The sequence below is a fragment of the Mixophyes fleayi genome, chromosome 8, assembly GCF_038048845.1.
Source record: "Mixophyes fleayi isolate aMixFle1 chromosome 8, aMixFle1.hap1, whole genome shotgun sequence".
Classification (NCBI taxonomy): domain Eukaryota; kingdom Metazoa; phylum Chordata; class Amphibia; order Anura; family Limnodynastidae; genus Mixophyes; species Mixophyes fleayi.
In genome coordinates this window covers 135,950,578-135,967,998 of record NC_134409.1, presented here as the reverse complement: position 1 = coordinate 135,967,998, position 17,421 = coordinate 135,950,578, and the positions used below count along the sequence as shown (strand labels likewise).

The 17,421-nt window shown below is 45.3% G+C and overlaps 1 protein-coding gene across 4 annotated transcripts in view; it reads right to left on the bottom strand.

Moving 5' to 3' along the window:
* Window positions 1–17,421, bottom strand: part of SRGAP3 (SLIT-ROBO Rho GTPase activating protein 3) — an 82,510-nt gene that overhangs the window by 8,459 nt on the left and 56,630 nt on the right. For 3 of the 4 annotated variants that reach the window (XM_075183733.1, XM_075183731.1, XM_075183732.1), the window contains exons 14-21: window positions 16,624–16,701; window positions 16,303–16,437; window positions 15,721–15,826; window positions 14,636–14,863; window positions 12,112–12,191; window positions 11,629–11,809; window positions 8,859–9,008; window positions 6,618–6,945 (exon numbers count right to left, since the gene is read on the bottom strand). In XM_075183733.1, the coding sequence (XP_075039834.1) occupies window positions 6,618–6,945; window positions 8,859–9,008; window positions 11,629–11,809; window positions 12,112–12,191; window positions 14,636–14,863; window positions 15,721–15,826; window positions 16,303–16,437; window positions 16,624–16,701 (1,286 nt within the window). Of the gene's footprint in view, window positions 1–6,617; window positions 6,946–8,858; window positions 9,009–11,628; window positions 11,810–12,111; window positions 12,192–14,635; window positions 14,864–15,720; window positions 15,827–16,302; window positions 16,438–16,623; window positions 16,702–17,421 lie in introns of those variants that run through there. The other variant, XM_075183734.1, reaches the window with a different exon arrangement.

The following is a 17,421-nucleotide window of genomic DNA, read 5'->3' as shown; positions in this document are numbered from 1 at the left end:
AAGACATTCTATGTTATCACTGTGCCTCGGTGTACACTACACACATTCTATGTTATCACTGTGCCTCGGTGTACGCTAAAGACATTCTATGTTATCACTGTGCCTCGGTGTACGCTAAAGACATTCTATGTTATCACTGTGCCTCGGTGTACGCTAAAGACATTCTATGTTATCACTGTGCCTCTGTGTACACTACACACATTCTATGTTATCACTGTGCCTCGGTGTACACTACACACATTCTATGTTATCACTGTGCCTCGGTGTACGCTACACACATTCTATGTTATCACTGTGCCTCGGTGTACGCTACACACATTCTATGTTATCACTGTGCCTCGGTGTACGCTACACACATTCTATGTTATCACTGTGCCTCGGTGTACGCTAAACACATTCTATGTTATCACTGTGCCTCGGTGTACGCTAAACACATTCTGTTATCACTGTGCCTCGGTGTACGCTACACACATTCTATGTTATCACTGTGCCTCCGTGTACGCTACACACATTCTATGTTATCACTGTGCCTCGGTGTATGCTACACACATTCTATGTTATCACTGTGCCTCGGTGTACGCTAAACACATTCTGTTATCACTGTGCCTCGGTGTACGCTACACACATTCTATGTTATCACTGTGCCTCCGTGTACACTACACACATTCTATGTTATCACTGTGCCTCAGTGTACGCTACACACATTCTATGTTATCACTGTGCCTCGGTGTACGCTACACACATTCTATGTTATCACTGTGCCTCGGTGTACGCTACACACATTCTATGTTATCACTGTGCCTCGGTGTACGCTACACACATTCTATGTTATCACTGTGCCTCGGTGTACGCTAAAGACATTCTATGTTATCACTGTGCCTCGGTGTACGCTAAACACATTCTGTTATCACTGTGCCTCGGTGTACGCTACACACATTCTATGTTATCACTGTGCCTCGGTGTACGCTAAAGACATTCTATGTTATCACTGTGCCTCGGTGTACGCTACACACATTCTATGTTATCACTGTGCCTCGGTGTACACTACACACATTCTATGTTATCACTGTGCCTCTGTGTACACTACACACATTCTATGTTATCACTGTGCCTCGGTGTACACTACACACATTCTATGTTATCACTGTGCCTCGGTGTACACTACACACATTCTATGTTATCACTGTGCCTCGGTGTACACTACACACATTCTATGTTATCACTGTGCCTCGGTGTACGCTACACACATTCTATGTTATCACTGTGCCTCGGTGTACACTACACACATTCTATGTTATCACTGTGCCTCAGTGTACGCTACACACATTCTATGTTATCACTGTGCCTCCGTGTACGCTACACACATTCTGTTATCACTGTGCCTCGGTGTACGCTACACACATTCTATGTTATCACTGTGCCTCGGTGTACGCTAAAGACATTCTATGTTATCACTGTGCCTCGGTGTACGCTACACACATTCTATGTTATCACTGTGCCTCGGTGTACACTACACACATTCTATGTTATCACTGTGCCTCGGTGTATGCTACACACATTCTATGTTATCACTGTGCCTCGGTGTACGCTAAACACATTCTATGTTATCACTGTGCCTCGGTGTATGCTACACACATTCTATGTTATCACTGTGCCTCGGTGTACACTACACACATTCTATGTTATCACTGTGCCTCGGTGTACGCTACACACATTCTATGTTATCACTGTGCCTCGGTGTACGCTAAACACATTCTATGTTATCACTGTGCCTCGGTGTACGCTACACACATTCTATGTTATCACTGTGCCTCGGTGTACACTACACACATTCTATGTTATCACTGTGCCTCGGTGTATGCTACACACATTCTATGTTATCACTGTGCCTCGGTGTACGCTACACACATTCTATGTTATCACTGTGCCTCGGTGTACGCTAAACACATTCTGTTATCACTGTGCCTCGGTGTACGCTACACACATTCTATGTTATCACTGTGCCTCGGTGTACGCTACACACATTCTATGTTATCACTGTGCCTCGGTGTACGCTACACACATTCTATGTTATCACTGTGCCTCGGTGTACGCTACACACATTCTATGTTATCACTGTGCCTCGGTGTACGCTAAAGACATTCTATGTTATCACTGTGCCTCGGTGTACGCTAAACACATTCTGTTATCACTGTGCCTCGGTGTACGCTACACACATTCTATGTTATCACTGTGCCTCGGTGTACGCTAAAGACATTCTATGTTATCACTGTGCCTCGGTGTACGCTAAACACATTCTGTTATCACTGTGCCTCGGTGTACGCTACACACATTATATGTTATCACTGTGCCTCGGTGTACGCTACACACATTATATGTTATCACTGTGCCTCGGTGTACGCTACACACATTCTATGTTATCACTGTGCCTCGGTGTACGCTACACACATTCTATGTTATCACTGTGCCTCGGTGTACGCTACACACATTCTATGTTATCACTGTGCCTCGGTGTACGCTACACACATTCTATGTTATCACTGTGCCTCGGTGTACGCTAAACACATTCTATGTTATCACTGTGCCTCGGTGTACACTACACACATTCTATGTTATCACTGTGCCTCGGTGTACGCTACACACATTCTATGTTATCACTGTGCCTCGGTGTACGCTAAAGACATTCTATGTTATCACTGTGCCTCCGTGTACGCTACACACATTCTATGTTATCACTGTGCCTCGGTGTACGCTAAAGACATTCTATGTTATCACTGTGCCTCCGTGTACGCTACACACATTCTATGTTATCACTGTGCCTCGGTGTACGCTACACACATTCTATGTTATCACTGTGCCTCGGTGTACGCTAAACACATTCTGTTATCACTGTGCCTCGGTGTACGCTACACACATTCTATGTTATCACTGTGCCTCGGTGTACGCTACACACATTCTATGTTATCACTGTGCCTCGGTGTACGCTAAACACATTCTATGTTATCACTGTGCCTCGGTGTACACTACACACATTCTATGTTATCACTGTGCCTCTGTGTACACTACACACATTCTATGTTATCACTGTGCCTCGGTGTACGCTACACACATTCTGTTATCACTGTGCCTCGGTGTACACTACACACATTCTATGTTATCACTGTGCCTCGGTGTACGCTACACACATTCTGTTATCACTGTGCCTCGGTGTACGCTACACACATTCTATGTTATCACTGTGCCTCGGTGTACGCTACACACATTCTGTTATCACTGTGCCTCGGTGTACGCTACACACATTCTATGTTATCACTGTGCCTCGGTGTACGCTAAACACATTCTGTTATCACTGTGCCTCGGTGTACACTACACACATTCTATGTTATCACTGTGCCTCGGTGTACGCTAAACACATTCTGTTATCACTGTGCCTCGGTGTACGCTACACACATTCTATGTTATCACTGTGCCTCGGTGTACGCTACACACATTCTATGTTATCACTGTGCCTCGGTGTACGCTAAACACATTCTGTTATCACTGTGCCTCGGTGTACACTACACACATTCTATGTTATCACTGTGCCTCGGTGTACGCTACACACATTCTGTTATCACTGTGCCTCGGTGTACGCTACACACATTCTATGTTATCACTGTGCCTCGGTGTACGCTACACACATTCTATGTTATCACTGTGCCTCGGTGTACGCTAAAGACATTCTATGTTATCACTGTGCCTCGGTGTACGCTACACACATTCTATGTTATCACTGTGCCTCGGTGTACGCTACACACATTCTATGTTATCACTGTGCCTCAGTGTACGCTACACACATTCTATGTTATCACTGTGCCTCGGTGTACGCTACACACATTCTATGTTATCACTGTGCCTCGGTGTACGCTACACACATTCTATGTTATCACTGTGCCTCGGTGTACGCTACACACATTCTATGTTATCACTGTGCCTCGGTGTACGCTAAACACATTCTATGTTATCACTGTGCCTCGGTGTACGCTACACACATTCTATGTTATCACTGTGCCTCGGTGTACGCTACACACATTCTATGTTATCACTGTGCCTCAGTGTACGCTACACACATTCTATGTTATCACTGTGCCTCGGTGTACGCTACACACATTCTATGTTATCACTGTGCCTCGGTGTACACTACACACATTCTATGTTATCACTGTGCCTCCGTGTACACTACACACATTATATGTTATCACTGTGCCTCCGTGTACGCTACACACATTCTATGTTATCACTGTGCCTCGGTGTACGCTACACACATTCTATGTTATCACTGTGCCTCGGTGTACGCTAAACACATTCTGTTATCACTGTGCCTCTGTGTACACTACACACATTCTATGTTATCACTGTGCCTCGGTGTACACTACACACATTCTATGTTATCACTGTGCCTCGGTGTACGCTAAACACATTCTGTTATCACTGTGCCTCGGTGTACACTACACACATTCTGTTATCACTGTGCCTCGGTGTACGCTACACACATTCTATGTTATCACTGTGCCTCGGTGTACGCTACACACATTCTATGTTATCACTGTGCCTCGGTGTACGCTACACACATTCTATGTTATCACTGTGCCTCGGTGTACGCTACACACATTCTGTTATCACTGTGCCTCGGTGTACACTACACACATTCTATGTTATCACTGTGCCTCGGTGTACGCTACACACATTCTATGTTATCACTGTGCCTCGGTGTACGCTACACACATTCTGTTATCACTGTGCCTCCGTGTACACTACACACATTCTATGTTATCACTGTGCCTCGGTGTACGCTACATACATTCTATGTTATCACTGTGCCTCGGTGTACGCTACACACATTCTATGTTATCACTGTGCCTCGGTGTACGCTACACACATTCTATGTTATCACTGTGCCTCGGTGTACGCTACACACATTCTGTTATCACTGTGCCTCGGTGTACGCTACACACATTCTATGTTATCACTGTGCCTCGGTGTACGCTACACACATTCTATGTTATCACTGTGCCTCGGTGTACGCTACACACATTCTATGTTATCACTGTGCCTCCGTGTACGCTAAACCAGTCTGTTATGTGCAGGATTTGAGAAAATTTGGGGAGCTCTGTCTGCCACCCCTTTGCTGCTCTGTCATATTTTCAGATCTTTCTGGACCTGGCAGCAACCCTAATAACATCATACTCCACCCTGATGACATCACACTCCACCCTGATGACATCACACTCCATCCTAATGACATCATACTCCACCCTGATGACATCACACTCCACCCGTATGACATCATACTCCACCCTGATGACATCACACTCCATCCTAATGACATCATACTCCACCCTGATGACATCACACTCCACTCGTATGACATCATACTCCACCCTGATGACATCACACTCCATCCTAATGACATCATACTCCACCCTGATGACATCACACTCTACCCTGGTGACATCATACTCCACTCCGATGATGCAGGACATATCCCTTCCCGTTCTCCAATGCCCTAAGCTATCATGTTGTGAGAGGATTACCAAACCTCTGTTAAATGGGCTCTGGAAGGAGCAAAATGGATTTTGGGAAGCAAAATAATGGTGCTGTAGTAGACAGTGAGCTCTACGAGTTGACATACTAGGACCATCATAGAATTGAGGTAAAGTATTATAGCAAGGATATTTGTATAAAGTTATCCCTTAATATATTTACTAAACAAATCTAAAGGGAAAATAAAACATATAGGGGCATTATCAACTGTCGGCGGGTTCCGCAGCGGAAAAACTATTACCAATAATACGGTAATCTCTCGCTGAATTTCCGTGCACAATTACGTAATAACGGTAATTGTGCGCGGATCGCGGGATTTTCGTCAATCCCGCCGACAATTGAGTATGCCCCATAGGGTTAAATTCCCCTAACTAGGCTCTCCCCAAATCCCGACAGTATGAACAAAAACATATTACAAAACAAGAGGAATTCATGTTTCATATTCTATTTTTTCAGCTTTTTTCTTTTTAACGCCGTGTATTCCCTGTTCAGCATTAAGAGATAAAGCAACATAATGTGACACGGAACAATACTACAAAACAATGCACATTTTCTTTATAAAATCATTATTTGGTCCCCATTATTATTTAACCTTCCCTTTGTAAAAGGAAATTAGAATATTCTGTTTTTAATACACAATCAACTACAAAAATTAAATCTAAACAGTCGCCTAAACGTGTAAGGACATTAGTGTGGTCTAAGGGGTTCTATACTACAGTTACAACCGCACTTTCTAATGCCTATTAATTATCATTATTTAGTCCCTGAAATGACATTAACGACAGACACTTGTTTGCTGGTGAATCTCGTTGCTCTAAGCCCAATATAGGGTTGAAAGGTTACAGATAAATCTGATAATATATAGTGCACTGTATATTATAAGGGGTGTTATTCCCTATAATGCAGAAGTTTTACTAAAGAGCGCTGAATTAATGACATCAGAACTCAGCGATTATAAGCGATGACATACAGGAGTTTATCCGTATATCAGTTGTGTATTATAAGCTAATAATGGACCAGTCACATATAATTACCTCAGCTAGCGCTTCTGCCTCCAGCGACTTGTGGTCTCCCAGGCTGCTGTGCCTCGTCCCCCCAGTGACTGAGCGCAGAGATATGACATCGTGCAGCCCCTTCCTCTCGGGGTAATTAATGCTCCCAGCGCTTCCGAATGTCGCCAGTCTTCGCTTCTCCGGACTGTCCACCCGTCCTCTGTTCAGAGACAACTTGTGGGGGCTACTTGGGCAAGCGGCAGCTCGGGGCGGGGTGTCAATACAGGGACCTAGGGGTCTTGGCGGGCTGTGGTTGTCCCCCCCGCTCCTCCTGCGCGGTATTGCCGCTCCGTCAGATCTTAGTCTGACCCTGAAACACAGAGATAATGTGGGAAGTGCTGAGTATGGAGGACGATTGTCAGAGATCAGTCTGCCTGGGGATAATGACAGTACGGTATATATAGGGGGTAGTGTAATATATCGTAATATTGACACGTTACTCCTAATAATACTTATAGTAAGCTTCAATTTGATACAAAACAAGTTACTTGACATTATAACCAGGTTCTGTTTTACCAACATTCCGTCACGGAACACTGCGGGTCATGTGACACATATGACATCACCACATATAAGGATATATTTTACATATATTTATATCACTTGTGTAATCTGGTCACTGGACCCATAAACACCCCACAGAGACGGTATTTAATGATTGAGTCAGTGCTAAACCATTACTCTCTTCTAATTCTCCTGGATCTCTCTGCTGCATTTGACACTGTTGACCACTCTCTCCTCATACAAACACTACAATCCCAAGGTCTTCAAGACACTGTCCTATCCTGGTTCTCATCCTACCTATCTAATCGCTCCTTCAGTGTTAATTTCTCTGGATCCACCTCTGCTCCGCTTCCTTTATCAGTTGGAGACCACAAGGCTCAGTCCTAGGTCCTCTGCTATTCTCTATTTACACCACTTCTCTTGGAAAACTAATAAGTTCCTTTGGATTTCAGTATCATCTCTATGTGGATGATACACAAATCTATCTATCCTCTTCTGATCTTTCACCATTTGTGATGTCCCGCGTTACTGACTGTCCTTCTGCCATTTCGTCCTGGATGTCTTCTCGCCAACTCAAACTCAATCTTTCAAAAACTGAATTAATAATATTCCCACCCAACAATAGAAGCTTCCTGTCTGACATTTCTATTTTTGTTGATAACAGGACCATAAATCCCACCCCGCAAGTTCGCTGCCTAGGTGTAATCCTTGATTCACAACTGTGCTTTTTTCCCCACATCCAGTACCTGCGCTCAGTACCTGCGCACAGTACCTACACTCTGTACCTGCGCTCAGTACCTGCGCTCAGTACCTGCGTTCTGTACTGGCGCTCTGTACCTGTGCTCTGTACAGGCGCTCTGTACCGGGGCTCTGTACCTGCACTCAGTACCGGCACTCAGTACCGGCACTCAGTACCTGCACTCAGTACCTGCACTCAGTACCTGCGCTCAGTACCTGCGCTCAGTACCTGCGCTCTGTACCGGCGCTCTGTACCTGCGCTCAGTACCGGCACTCAGTACCTGCACTCAGTACCTGCGCTCAGTACCTGCGCTCAGTACCTGCGCTCAGTACCTGCGCTCTGTACCGGCGCTCTGTACCTGCGCTCTGTACCTGCGCTCAGTACCTGCGCTCTGTACCGGCGCTCTGTACCTGCGCTCTGTACCGGCGCTCTGTAACGGCGCTCTGTACCGGCGCTCTGTACCGGCGCTCCGTACCTGCACTACGTAACGGCGCTCAGTAACGGCGCTCTGTACCCGCACTCAGTACCCGCACTCAGTACCCGCACTCAGTACCCGCACTCAGTACCCGCACTCAGTACCCGCACTCAGTACCTGCGCTCTGTACCGGCGCCTATTCCCAGTTACAGGGCTTTTACTGGTTGTTCCCACTCTGTGCAATTTCCCACCGTGTCTCCCCAGCATCCAAACTGATCACCCCCCTCTACATAGAGTTACAATTATTCTACTTCTGTCCTCTAACAACCCCAAACCAGCATCATATATCCAACCAATCACTTCTTCCCATTACATCCACCAAGTGTGACTTACTCATGTGTATCTAACCCACGTGTATCTAACGTCTCTTTATCTATGGACTATAAGCTTCTGAGCAGCGCCCTCCCAGCACTTTGTCTGTCTGGTAATAACCAGCCTGATAACTGTATTTGTTCCCAATTTCAAAATTCTGCAGAATATAGATAAATGTTAATAAATAAAATACCTGCCCAATACTCCAGCAAAGCTGTATTCCTGCAGGTGCTCGGTGGGTGACTGGATATCATTCTTAGAGGAGGATTTATCATCCAGGAGGGGCCCACTGCTGGCCTCACTGTCCGCTTTCTGGCTCAGGCTGTCTGAGAACGCATCATCCCTAAAGCAAGAGAGAACAACATCAGTGTCACGGAGGAGTGTGAGATCAGCGCCACGGAGGAGTAAGTGAGAGATCAGTGCCACTGAGGAGTTAGTGTGAGATCAGTGCCACGGAGGAGCAAGTGTGAGATCAGTGCCACGGAGGAGTAAGTGAGAGATCAGCGCCACTGAGGAGTTAGTGTGAGATCAGCGTCACGGAGGAGTTAGTGTGAGCTCAGTGCCACGGAGGAGTAAGTGTGAGATCAGCGCCACGGAGGAGTAAGTGAGAGATCAGTGCCACGGAGGAGCAAGTGTGAGATCAGCGCCACTGAGGAGTTAGTGTGAGATCAGCGTCACGGAGGAGTAAGTGTGAGATCAGTGCCACGGAGGAGTAAGTGTGAGATCAGTGCCACTGAGGAGTTAGTGTGAGATCAATGTCACGGAGGAGTTAGTGTGAGATCAGTACCATGGAGGAGTTAGTGTGAGATCAGTACCATGGAGGAGTTAGTGTGAGATCAGTGTCATAGAGGAGTTAGTGTGAGATCAGTGTCACAGAGGAGTTAGTGTGAGATCAGTGTCACAGAGGAGTTCGTGTGAGATCAGTGCCCAGAGGAGTTAGTGTGAGATCAATGTCATGGAGGAGTTAGTGTGAGATCAGTGCCACAGAGGAGTTAGTGTGAGATCAGTGTCATAGAGGAGTTAGTGTGAGATCAGTGTCACAGAGGAGTTCGTGTGAGATCAGTGCCCAGAGGAGTTAGTGTGAGATCAATGTCATGGAGGAGTTAGTGTGAGATCAGTACCATGGAGGAGTTAGTGTGAGATCAATGTCACGGAGGAGTTAGTGTGAGATCAGTACCATGGAGGAGTTAGTGTGAGATCAGTGCCACGGAGGAGTTAGTGTGAGATCAGTGTCATAGAGGAGTTAGTGTGAGATCAGTGCCACGGAGGAGTTAGTGTGAGATCAGTACCACAAAGGAGTTAACGTGAGATCCGCACCACGGAGCAGTTAGCGTGAGATCCGCACCACGGAGCAGTTAGCGTGAGATCAGTGCCACTGAGAGGTTAGTGTGAGATCAGTGACACGGAGGAGTTAGTGTGAGATCAGTACCATGGAGGAGTTAGTGTGAGATCAGTACCATGGAGGAGTTAGTGTGAGATCAGTACCATGGAGGAGTTAGTGTGAGATCAATGTCACGGAGGAGTTAGTGTGAGATCAGTACCATGGAGGAGTTAGTGTGAGATCAGTACCATGGAGGAGTTAGTGTGAGATCAGTGCCACGGAGGAGTTAGTGTGAGATCAGTGTCATAGAGGAGTTAGTGTGAGATCAGTACCATGGAGGAGTTAGTGTGAGATCAGTACCACGGAGGAGTTAGTGTGAGATCAGTGCCACTGAGAGGTTAGTGTGAGATCAGTGACACGGAGGAGTTAGTGTGAGATCAGTACCATGGAGGAGTTAGTGTGAGATCAGTACCATGGAGGAGTTAGTGTGAGATCAGTACCACGGAGGAGTTAGTGTGAGATCAGTGTCACAGAGGAGTTAGTGTGAGATCAGTACCATGGAGGAGTTAGTGTGAGATCAGTGCCACGGAGGAGTTAGTGTGAGATCAGTGTCACGGAGGAGTTAGTGTGAGATCAGTGCCACGGAGGAGTTAGTGTGAGATCAGTACCATGGAGGAGTTAGTGTGAGATCAATGTCACGGAGGAGTTAGTGTGAGATCAGTACCATGGAGGAGTTAGTGTGAGATCAGTACCATAGAGGAGTTAGTGTGAGATCAGTACCATAGAGGAGTTAGTGTGAGATCAGTGCCATGGAGGAGTTAGTGTGAGATCAGTGCCACGGAGGAGTTAGTGTAAGATCAGTACCACGGAGGAGTTAGTGTGAGATCAGTGTCACAGAGGAGTTAGTGTGAGATCAGTACCACGGAGGAGTTAGTGTGAGATCAATGCCACGGAGGAGTTAGTGTGAGATCAGCGCCACTGAGAGGTTAGTGTGAGATCAATGTCACGGAGGAGTTAGTGTGAGATCAGTGCCACGGAGGAGTTAGTGTGAGATCAGTGTCATGGAGGAGTTAGTGTGAGATCAGTACCATGGAGAAGTTAGTGTGAGATCAGTACCATGGAGGAGTTAGTGTGAGATCAGTGCCACGGAGGAGTTAGTGTGAGATCAGTACCATGGAGGAGTTAGTGTGAGATCAGTGTCACAGAGGAGTTAGTGTGAGATCAGTGTCATAGAGGAGTTAGTGTGAGATCAGTGTCACAGAGGAGTTAGTGTGAGATCAGTGTCATAGAGGAGTTAGTGTGAGATCAGTGCCACGGAGGAGTTAGTGTGAGATCAGTATCATGGAGGAGTTAGTGTGAGATCAGTGTCACAGAGGAGTTAGTGTGAGATCAGTACCATGGAGGAGTTAGTGTGAGATCAGTACCATGGAGGAGTTAGTGTGAGATCAGTACCACGGAGCAGTTAGCGTGAGATCAGCGCCACTGAGAGGTTAGTGCGAGGTGAAGGCTGCTGGATCACGTGGACAGCTCGTGTGGTAAGATGATTACTGACCAGTGACAATGAATAGGCCATGTGATCATGCAGGAGCGGCAATATTATCCTCAGACAAGAGCAATGGATCTGTTAGGATCAGGTACTCACAGATCTTGGACCACGATGTACTGATGTGGTATTAAACCATCCACTCCGTTGTGACGTCCCTCCCACCAGTCCTCTGACGCTCGGTGGTACAGGAGCAGGGATGCCCCCTTCTTAAAGGACAGTTCTCGAGGTGTGCGCCCCATGTAGTCAAACTTAGCGATGGCTTCAATCTGCTCCACCTCTAGGAGCACATGATACAAAAGCGTCATTATCACCTACGACAGTGATTATAGGGTCACAGATGACAGAGACACCCCAACAATAAATACAGATGACAGTTTAATTCTCTGTAAAGCATTGATGTGACGTAGGTGGGGGGCGGTCCATGGGAGGAGTGAGATTGTTTGTGGACGTTTCCTACTAAGTGCGAAGATTTCATTATGTGGGACGAGATTATTTAAATGAGTGGAGAGGGCGTAATAACAGCGGGACTGCAGTCCTCATTCTCATTGGTCGGGGGAGACAGATCCGCCTGTTGCTCACCTTCATCACTGGTGTGTGGCTCTGTGCCATTGTCATGGTCGACCTCATCGATAGCCCCCGGCTCACTGTGCGGACTGTCGCTGCAAAGACAACACAAGAAGCCATTCACCTGAAACCCACATTCAGCATCACAGACGGCAACTCAGAGGTACCAGAGAGCTGGCAGCGCCCAGAGAGCTGGCAGCGCCCAGGGGGCGTCCGACTCACCCTCACTAATATTACTGAGTAGGGACGCTTCATGGAGCTCAATGTGAGAGACATTTACCTGCACCCATAGCTCATAGAGAATGGTCAGTATAGGGTGTAGTATAAGGTAGAATGGTCAGTATAGGGGACATGGGTCAGTATAGGGTGTAGTATAAGGGACAATGGCCAGTATAGGGAACAATGGTCAGTATAGGGTGTAGTATAGGGGACAATGGTCAGTATAGGGAACAATGGTCAGTATAGGGTGTAGTATAGGGGACAATGGTCAGTATAGGGGACAATGGTCAGTATAGGGTGTAGTATAAGGTAGAATGGTCAGTATAGGGTGTAGTATAGGGGACAATGGTCGGTATAGGGTGTAGTATAGGGGACAATGGTCAGTATAGGGTGTAGTATAGGGGACAATGGTCAGTATAGGGAACAATGGTCAGTATAGGGTGTAGTATAGGGGACAATGGTCAGTATAGGGGACAATGGTCAGTATAGGGTGTAGTATAAGGTAGAATGGTCAGTATAGGGTGTAGTATAGGGGACAATGGTCGGTATAGGGTGAAATATAGGGGACAATGGTCAGTATAGGGTGTAGTATAAGGTAGAATGGTCAGTATAGGGTGTAGTATAGGGGACAATGGTCAGTATAGGGTGTAGTATAAGGTAGAATGGTCAGTATAGGGTGTAGTATAAGGTATAATGGTCAGTATAGGGTGTAGTATAAGGGACAATGGTCAGTATAGACTGTAGTATAGGGGACAATGGTCAGTATAGGGGACAATGGTCAGTATAGGGTGTAGTATAAGGTAGAATGGTTAGTATAGGGTGTAGTATAAGGTATAATGGTCAGTATAGGGTGTAGTATAGGGGACAATGGTCAGTATAGGGTGTAGTATAAGGGACAATGGTCAGTATAGGGTGTAGTATAAGGTAGAATGGTCAGTATAGGGTGTAGTATAGGGGACAATGGTCAGTATAGGGTGTAGTATAAGGTAGAATGGTCAGTATAGGGTGTAGTATAAGGTATAATGGTCAGTATAGGGTGTAGTATAAGGTAGAATGGTCAGTATAGGGGACATGGGTCAGTATAGGGTGTAGTATAAGGGACAATGGTCAGTATAGGGAACAATGGTCAGTATAGGGTGTAGTATAGGGGACAATGGTCAGTATAGGGTGTAGTATAAGAGACAATGGTCAGTATAGGGTGTAGTATAAGGTAGAATGGTCAGTATAGGGTGTAGTATAAGGTATAATGGTCAGTATAGGGTGTAGTATAAGGTATAATGGTTAGTATAGGGTGTAGTATAAGGTATAATGGTCAGTATAGGGTGTAGTATAGGGGACAATGGTCAGTATAGGGTGTAGTATAAGGTAGAATGGTCAGTATAGGGTGTAGTATAAGGTAGAATGGTCAGTATAGGGTGTAGTATAAGGTAGAATGGTCAGTATAGGGTGTAGTATAGGGGACAATGGTCAGTATAGACTGTAGTATAGGGGACAATGGTCAGTATAGGGTGTAGTATAAGGTATAATGGTCAGTATAGACTGTAGTATAAGGTATAATGGTCAGTATAGGGGACAATGGTCAGTATAAGGAACAATGGTCAGTATAGGGTGTAGTATAAGGGACAATGGTCAGTATAGGGTGTAGTATAAGGGATAGTGGTCAGTATAGGGTGTAGTATAAGGGATAGTGGTCAGTATAGGGTGTAGTATAGGGGACAATGGTCAGTATAGGGTGTAGTATAAGGTATAATGGTCAGTATAGGGTGTAGTATAAGGTAGAATGGTCAGTATAGGGGACAATGGTCAGTATAAGGAACAATGGTCAGTATAGGGTGTAGTATAAGGGACAATGGTCAGTATAGGGTGTAGTATAAGGGATAGTGGTCAGTATAGGGTGTAGTATAAGGGATAGTGGTCAGTATAGGGTGTAGTATAGGGGACAATGGTCAGTATAGGGTGTAGTATAAGGGATAGTGGTCAGTATAGGGTGTAGTATAGGGGACAATGGTCAGTATAGGGTGTAGTATAAGGTAGAATGGTCAGTATAGGGTGTAGTATAAGGTAGAATGGTCAGTATAGGGTGTAGTATAAGGGATAATAGTCAGTATAGGGAGTAGTATAAGGTAGAATGGTCAGTATAGGGTGTAGTATAGGGGACAATGGTCAGTATAGGGTGTAGTATAGGGGACAATGGTCAGTATAGGGTGTAGTATAAGGTAGAATGGTCAGTATAGGGTGTAGTATAAGGTATAATGGTCAGTATAGGGTGTAGTATAGGGGACAATGGTCAGTATAGGTGTAGATAAGGGACCATATTTACCAGTACTCCTCACCCCCGGTCATGCACTTCTCATACACCGGCCCCTCTAGTTCGCGGAGAGTTGGGAAGATTGCTTCATGGTTAACGATGATACTTTTGATGACCTCATTGACATGTGCCTGGCAGGACACCGGGTCCTGTGAGTCCGGGATGGGCATCAGCGTTGGTCCGAAGCAGATGGCCAAGTTATAGGGGTCCATCATGTTCTCATCACTGTACTGGGACAAGCTGTAAGAAACCATAGTGCGTTGTACACGTTACTAGAGACACCGGTGAACGTCGTATCTACAAATAATAATCAGTTCAGTAAAACGCAGCTTGTGTGATACACTGCAGACTTAGCTACGGCGACCCCATCATGGCCTGCACTTATTTATTGTTAATTATATAGATCTAATCATATTACACAGCGCTGTACATAGACTGCAGTACACATACTCCATCTACCACTGCCGTGTTGGATTCAATAACGAGATATTACATGCTTCAGCCAGCAGGTGGCAGGCAAGATCAAGTAATAATACAGCAATGTGCTCACAGCAGACCATAAATACATATATATTATCTATACCAATGCAGCTGCAAGGGCTGCAGTTAGTGCATCAAACAATGACTGTCGTGCTGTGATTCTTCAAGTAATTAATAAATTGATCTTGACAGCCCAAATCTGGCCACAGTTTGATTCGGTTGGTTTGATTATCTCTGGCCAAAATGATTGCTAATAATAATTGCTAATAATGGTGATAATTGCTTAGGGGGTGGGGCTTAGTGACGCAATTCACCGAGCCCCGCCCCCAGACGCCCGCCTGCCCCTCAACCTACCGGAAGACAAATTTAAAAAGTAGCTAAGCATTAACTAGGTTGGTGCAACGTGACCATCCAAACGTGTAGCTAAACAGCTCACTGATCCGGTAGGCGTGGCAAATGGCCATGTGACACTGGGCGTGGCCCTCCATAGCAGGTGGTCAGCTAATTTGCATGATCCAGCCATAGGCAAAGGGGATTGGCAGCCGCACAGCAGAAACAATTTCATTGAAATCTCCCCCCTTGTCCAAACCCAGCGTCTCCTTGTGCCCCCGACTCACTGGTTGAGGAAGGCGAAGAGATATCTCATGACCACTAGGATGGCTCGGGGCAAAGTGATGAGGATCTGACGTATCTGATGGACCCGCTCCGACGAGTTCTCTATCTCTGGAAGAACGGAGAGAGATGTTAGTAGGTGTCAATGTGCGATTCCCAGTCACTAAGAGGAGGCAACTGTACAGGTGTTGTTGAACTACAACTCCCAGGATGCACCGGTAATCAGAGAATGTAACATTGTCTTTGCTTAATTGTGCCTAGTGCAGGGGGATGTATATACCAGACATGAACACATCTCATCGGTTGCTATATTTACAGCACCTTTTCTGTGCACCAGATATCACACACTCCCAGGTGCTATATCGAGCATATTAGATATTTCACTGATAACATCTCTGACATCTATGGAAGCAACTGAAATGGTGCCCGTATCAACGTCTATACAACATACATATATATATATATATATTATACATTAGTAAAGAGCTTTGTAGGTGTGCCTGAGAATTATTTCCCTGTGATTTCCACGTTACGAGAGTAACCTTTATCCACAGACGGTGTAGGGATCCCCCAGCTGGGACACTTACTGATTGTTGATATCAAGTCTTGGAACCTCTCCTTGGGAAAGAGCGGATTCTCCAAACCTCGGAAATACAGCTTCAAGACCCCGGCCACGGAATTAATATCTCGCTCACAGTGGTCTTCTACCAGAGGGTCTTCTCCTGGTGTGATCACATGAGAAGAACATTTTATGGTACAATGAAAGAGGTCGGTATTCTTATTTTTCTCTGGGATTGTTTCGGTTATTTCATATATTCAACACATTTTAAAGGACGATTCTAGTAAAAGTCACATAAATAAATCAGTTCCACAGCGTGGACAATATACATGTGCGGCTCCTTACTCACCTCTTTCAAATGAGTTCTTGATATCGTTGACCTCAACTTGGGATCCCGGGACTCTGAATATTCCTTGTTGCTGAAGACCTGACCCCAAAGCAGAGATTAGAGCCTTATTTTTGTGAATTCAAAAGCTACAGTAAGAATGTAACATAAAAGACATCTAATACAATTTACTAGAACAGAAAGTAGCTGTTAATTTACAGTGAAAGAATACTTCTAGCTACACACTTCACCAAAGAAGGCTAAATATAATTAAAACCCATCTGGATTACAGCTGTTGACAGAGTTCTCTATTCAATGTAACAGAGTCAGAAGCCGTCATATAATTTGCATTTCCCATTAATCCCTTCTCATAAATCTCGTATTTTTTTTATTTATTTGTCCCTAGGGAGTAGCTTAAAACTATTTTGCTGCCTCTGTAGCGCCTCTTATATTGAGCAGAAAATTCAGCTGCCGCACTGATGAGCCCCAATAAGGGAGAAACAGTCTGTCTGTTAGTGAGAATTCTCATTCACTGTAAGTGAGGATTAATATAAGGGGGAAACCATTTAATAAAGTGCTTAAAGTGCTATTATTGGGATGGGAAGTGTAATACCTCCTTAACACTCTTCTAAGTTATCATTTAACGGACAGTTCCCTAGTTCCGAGCCTGTACCATTGATGGGCAACTGGGCTGACACTTCAAAAAGACCGCACATTACTCTTCACTTCAGCGATAAAACAAACAGTCTAAAAATGGTTGCGTAACTTAATAACAGTCAAATTCTATTCAGATGACTGAATTCAGTCAATTCAGATTAAAGC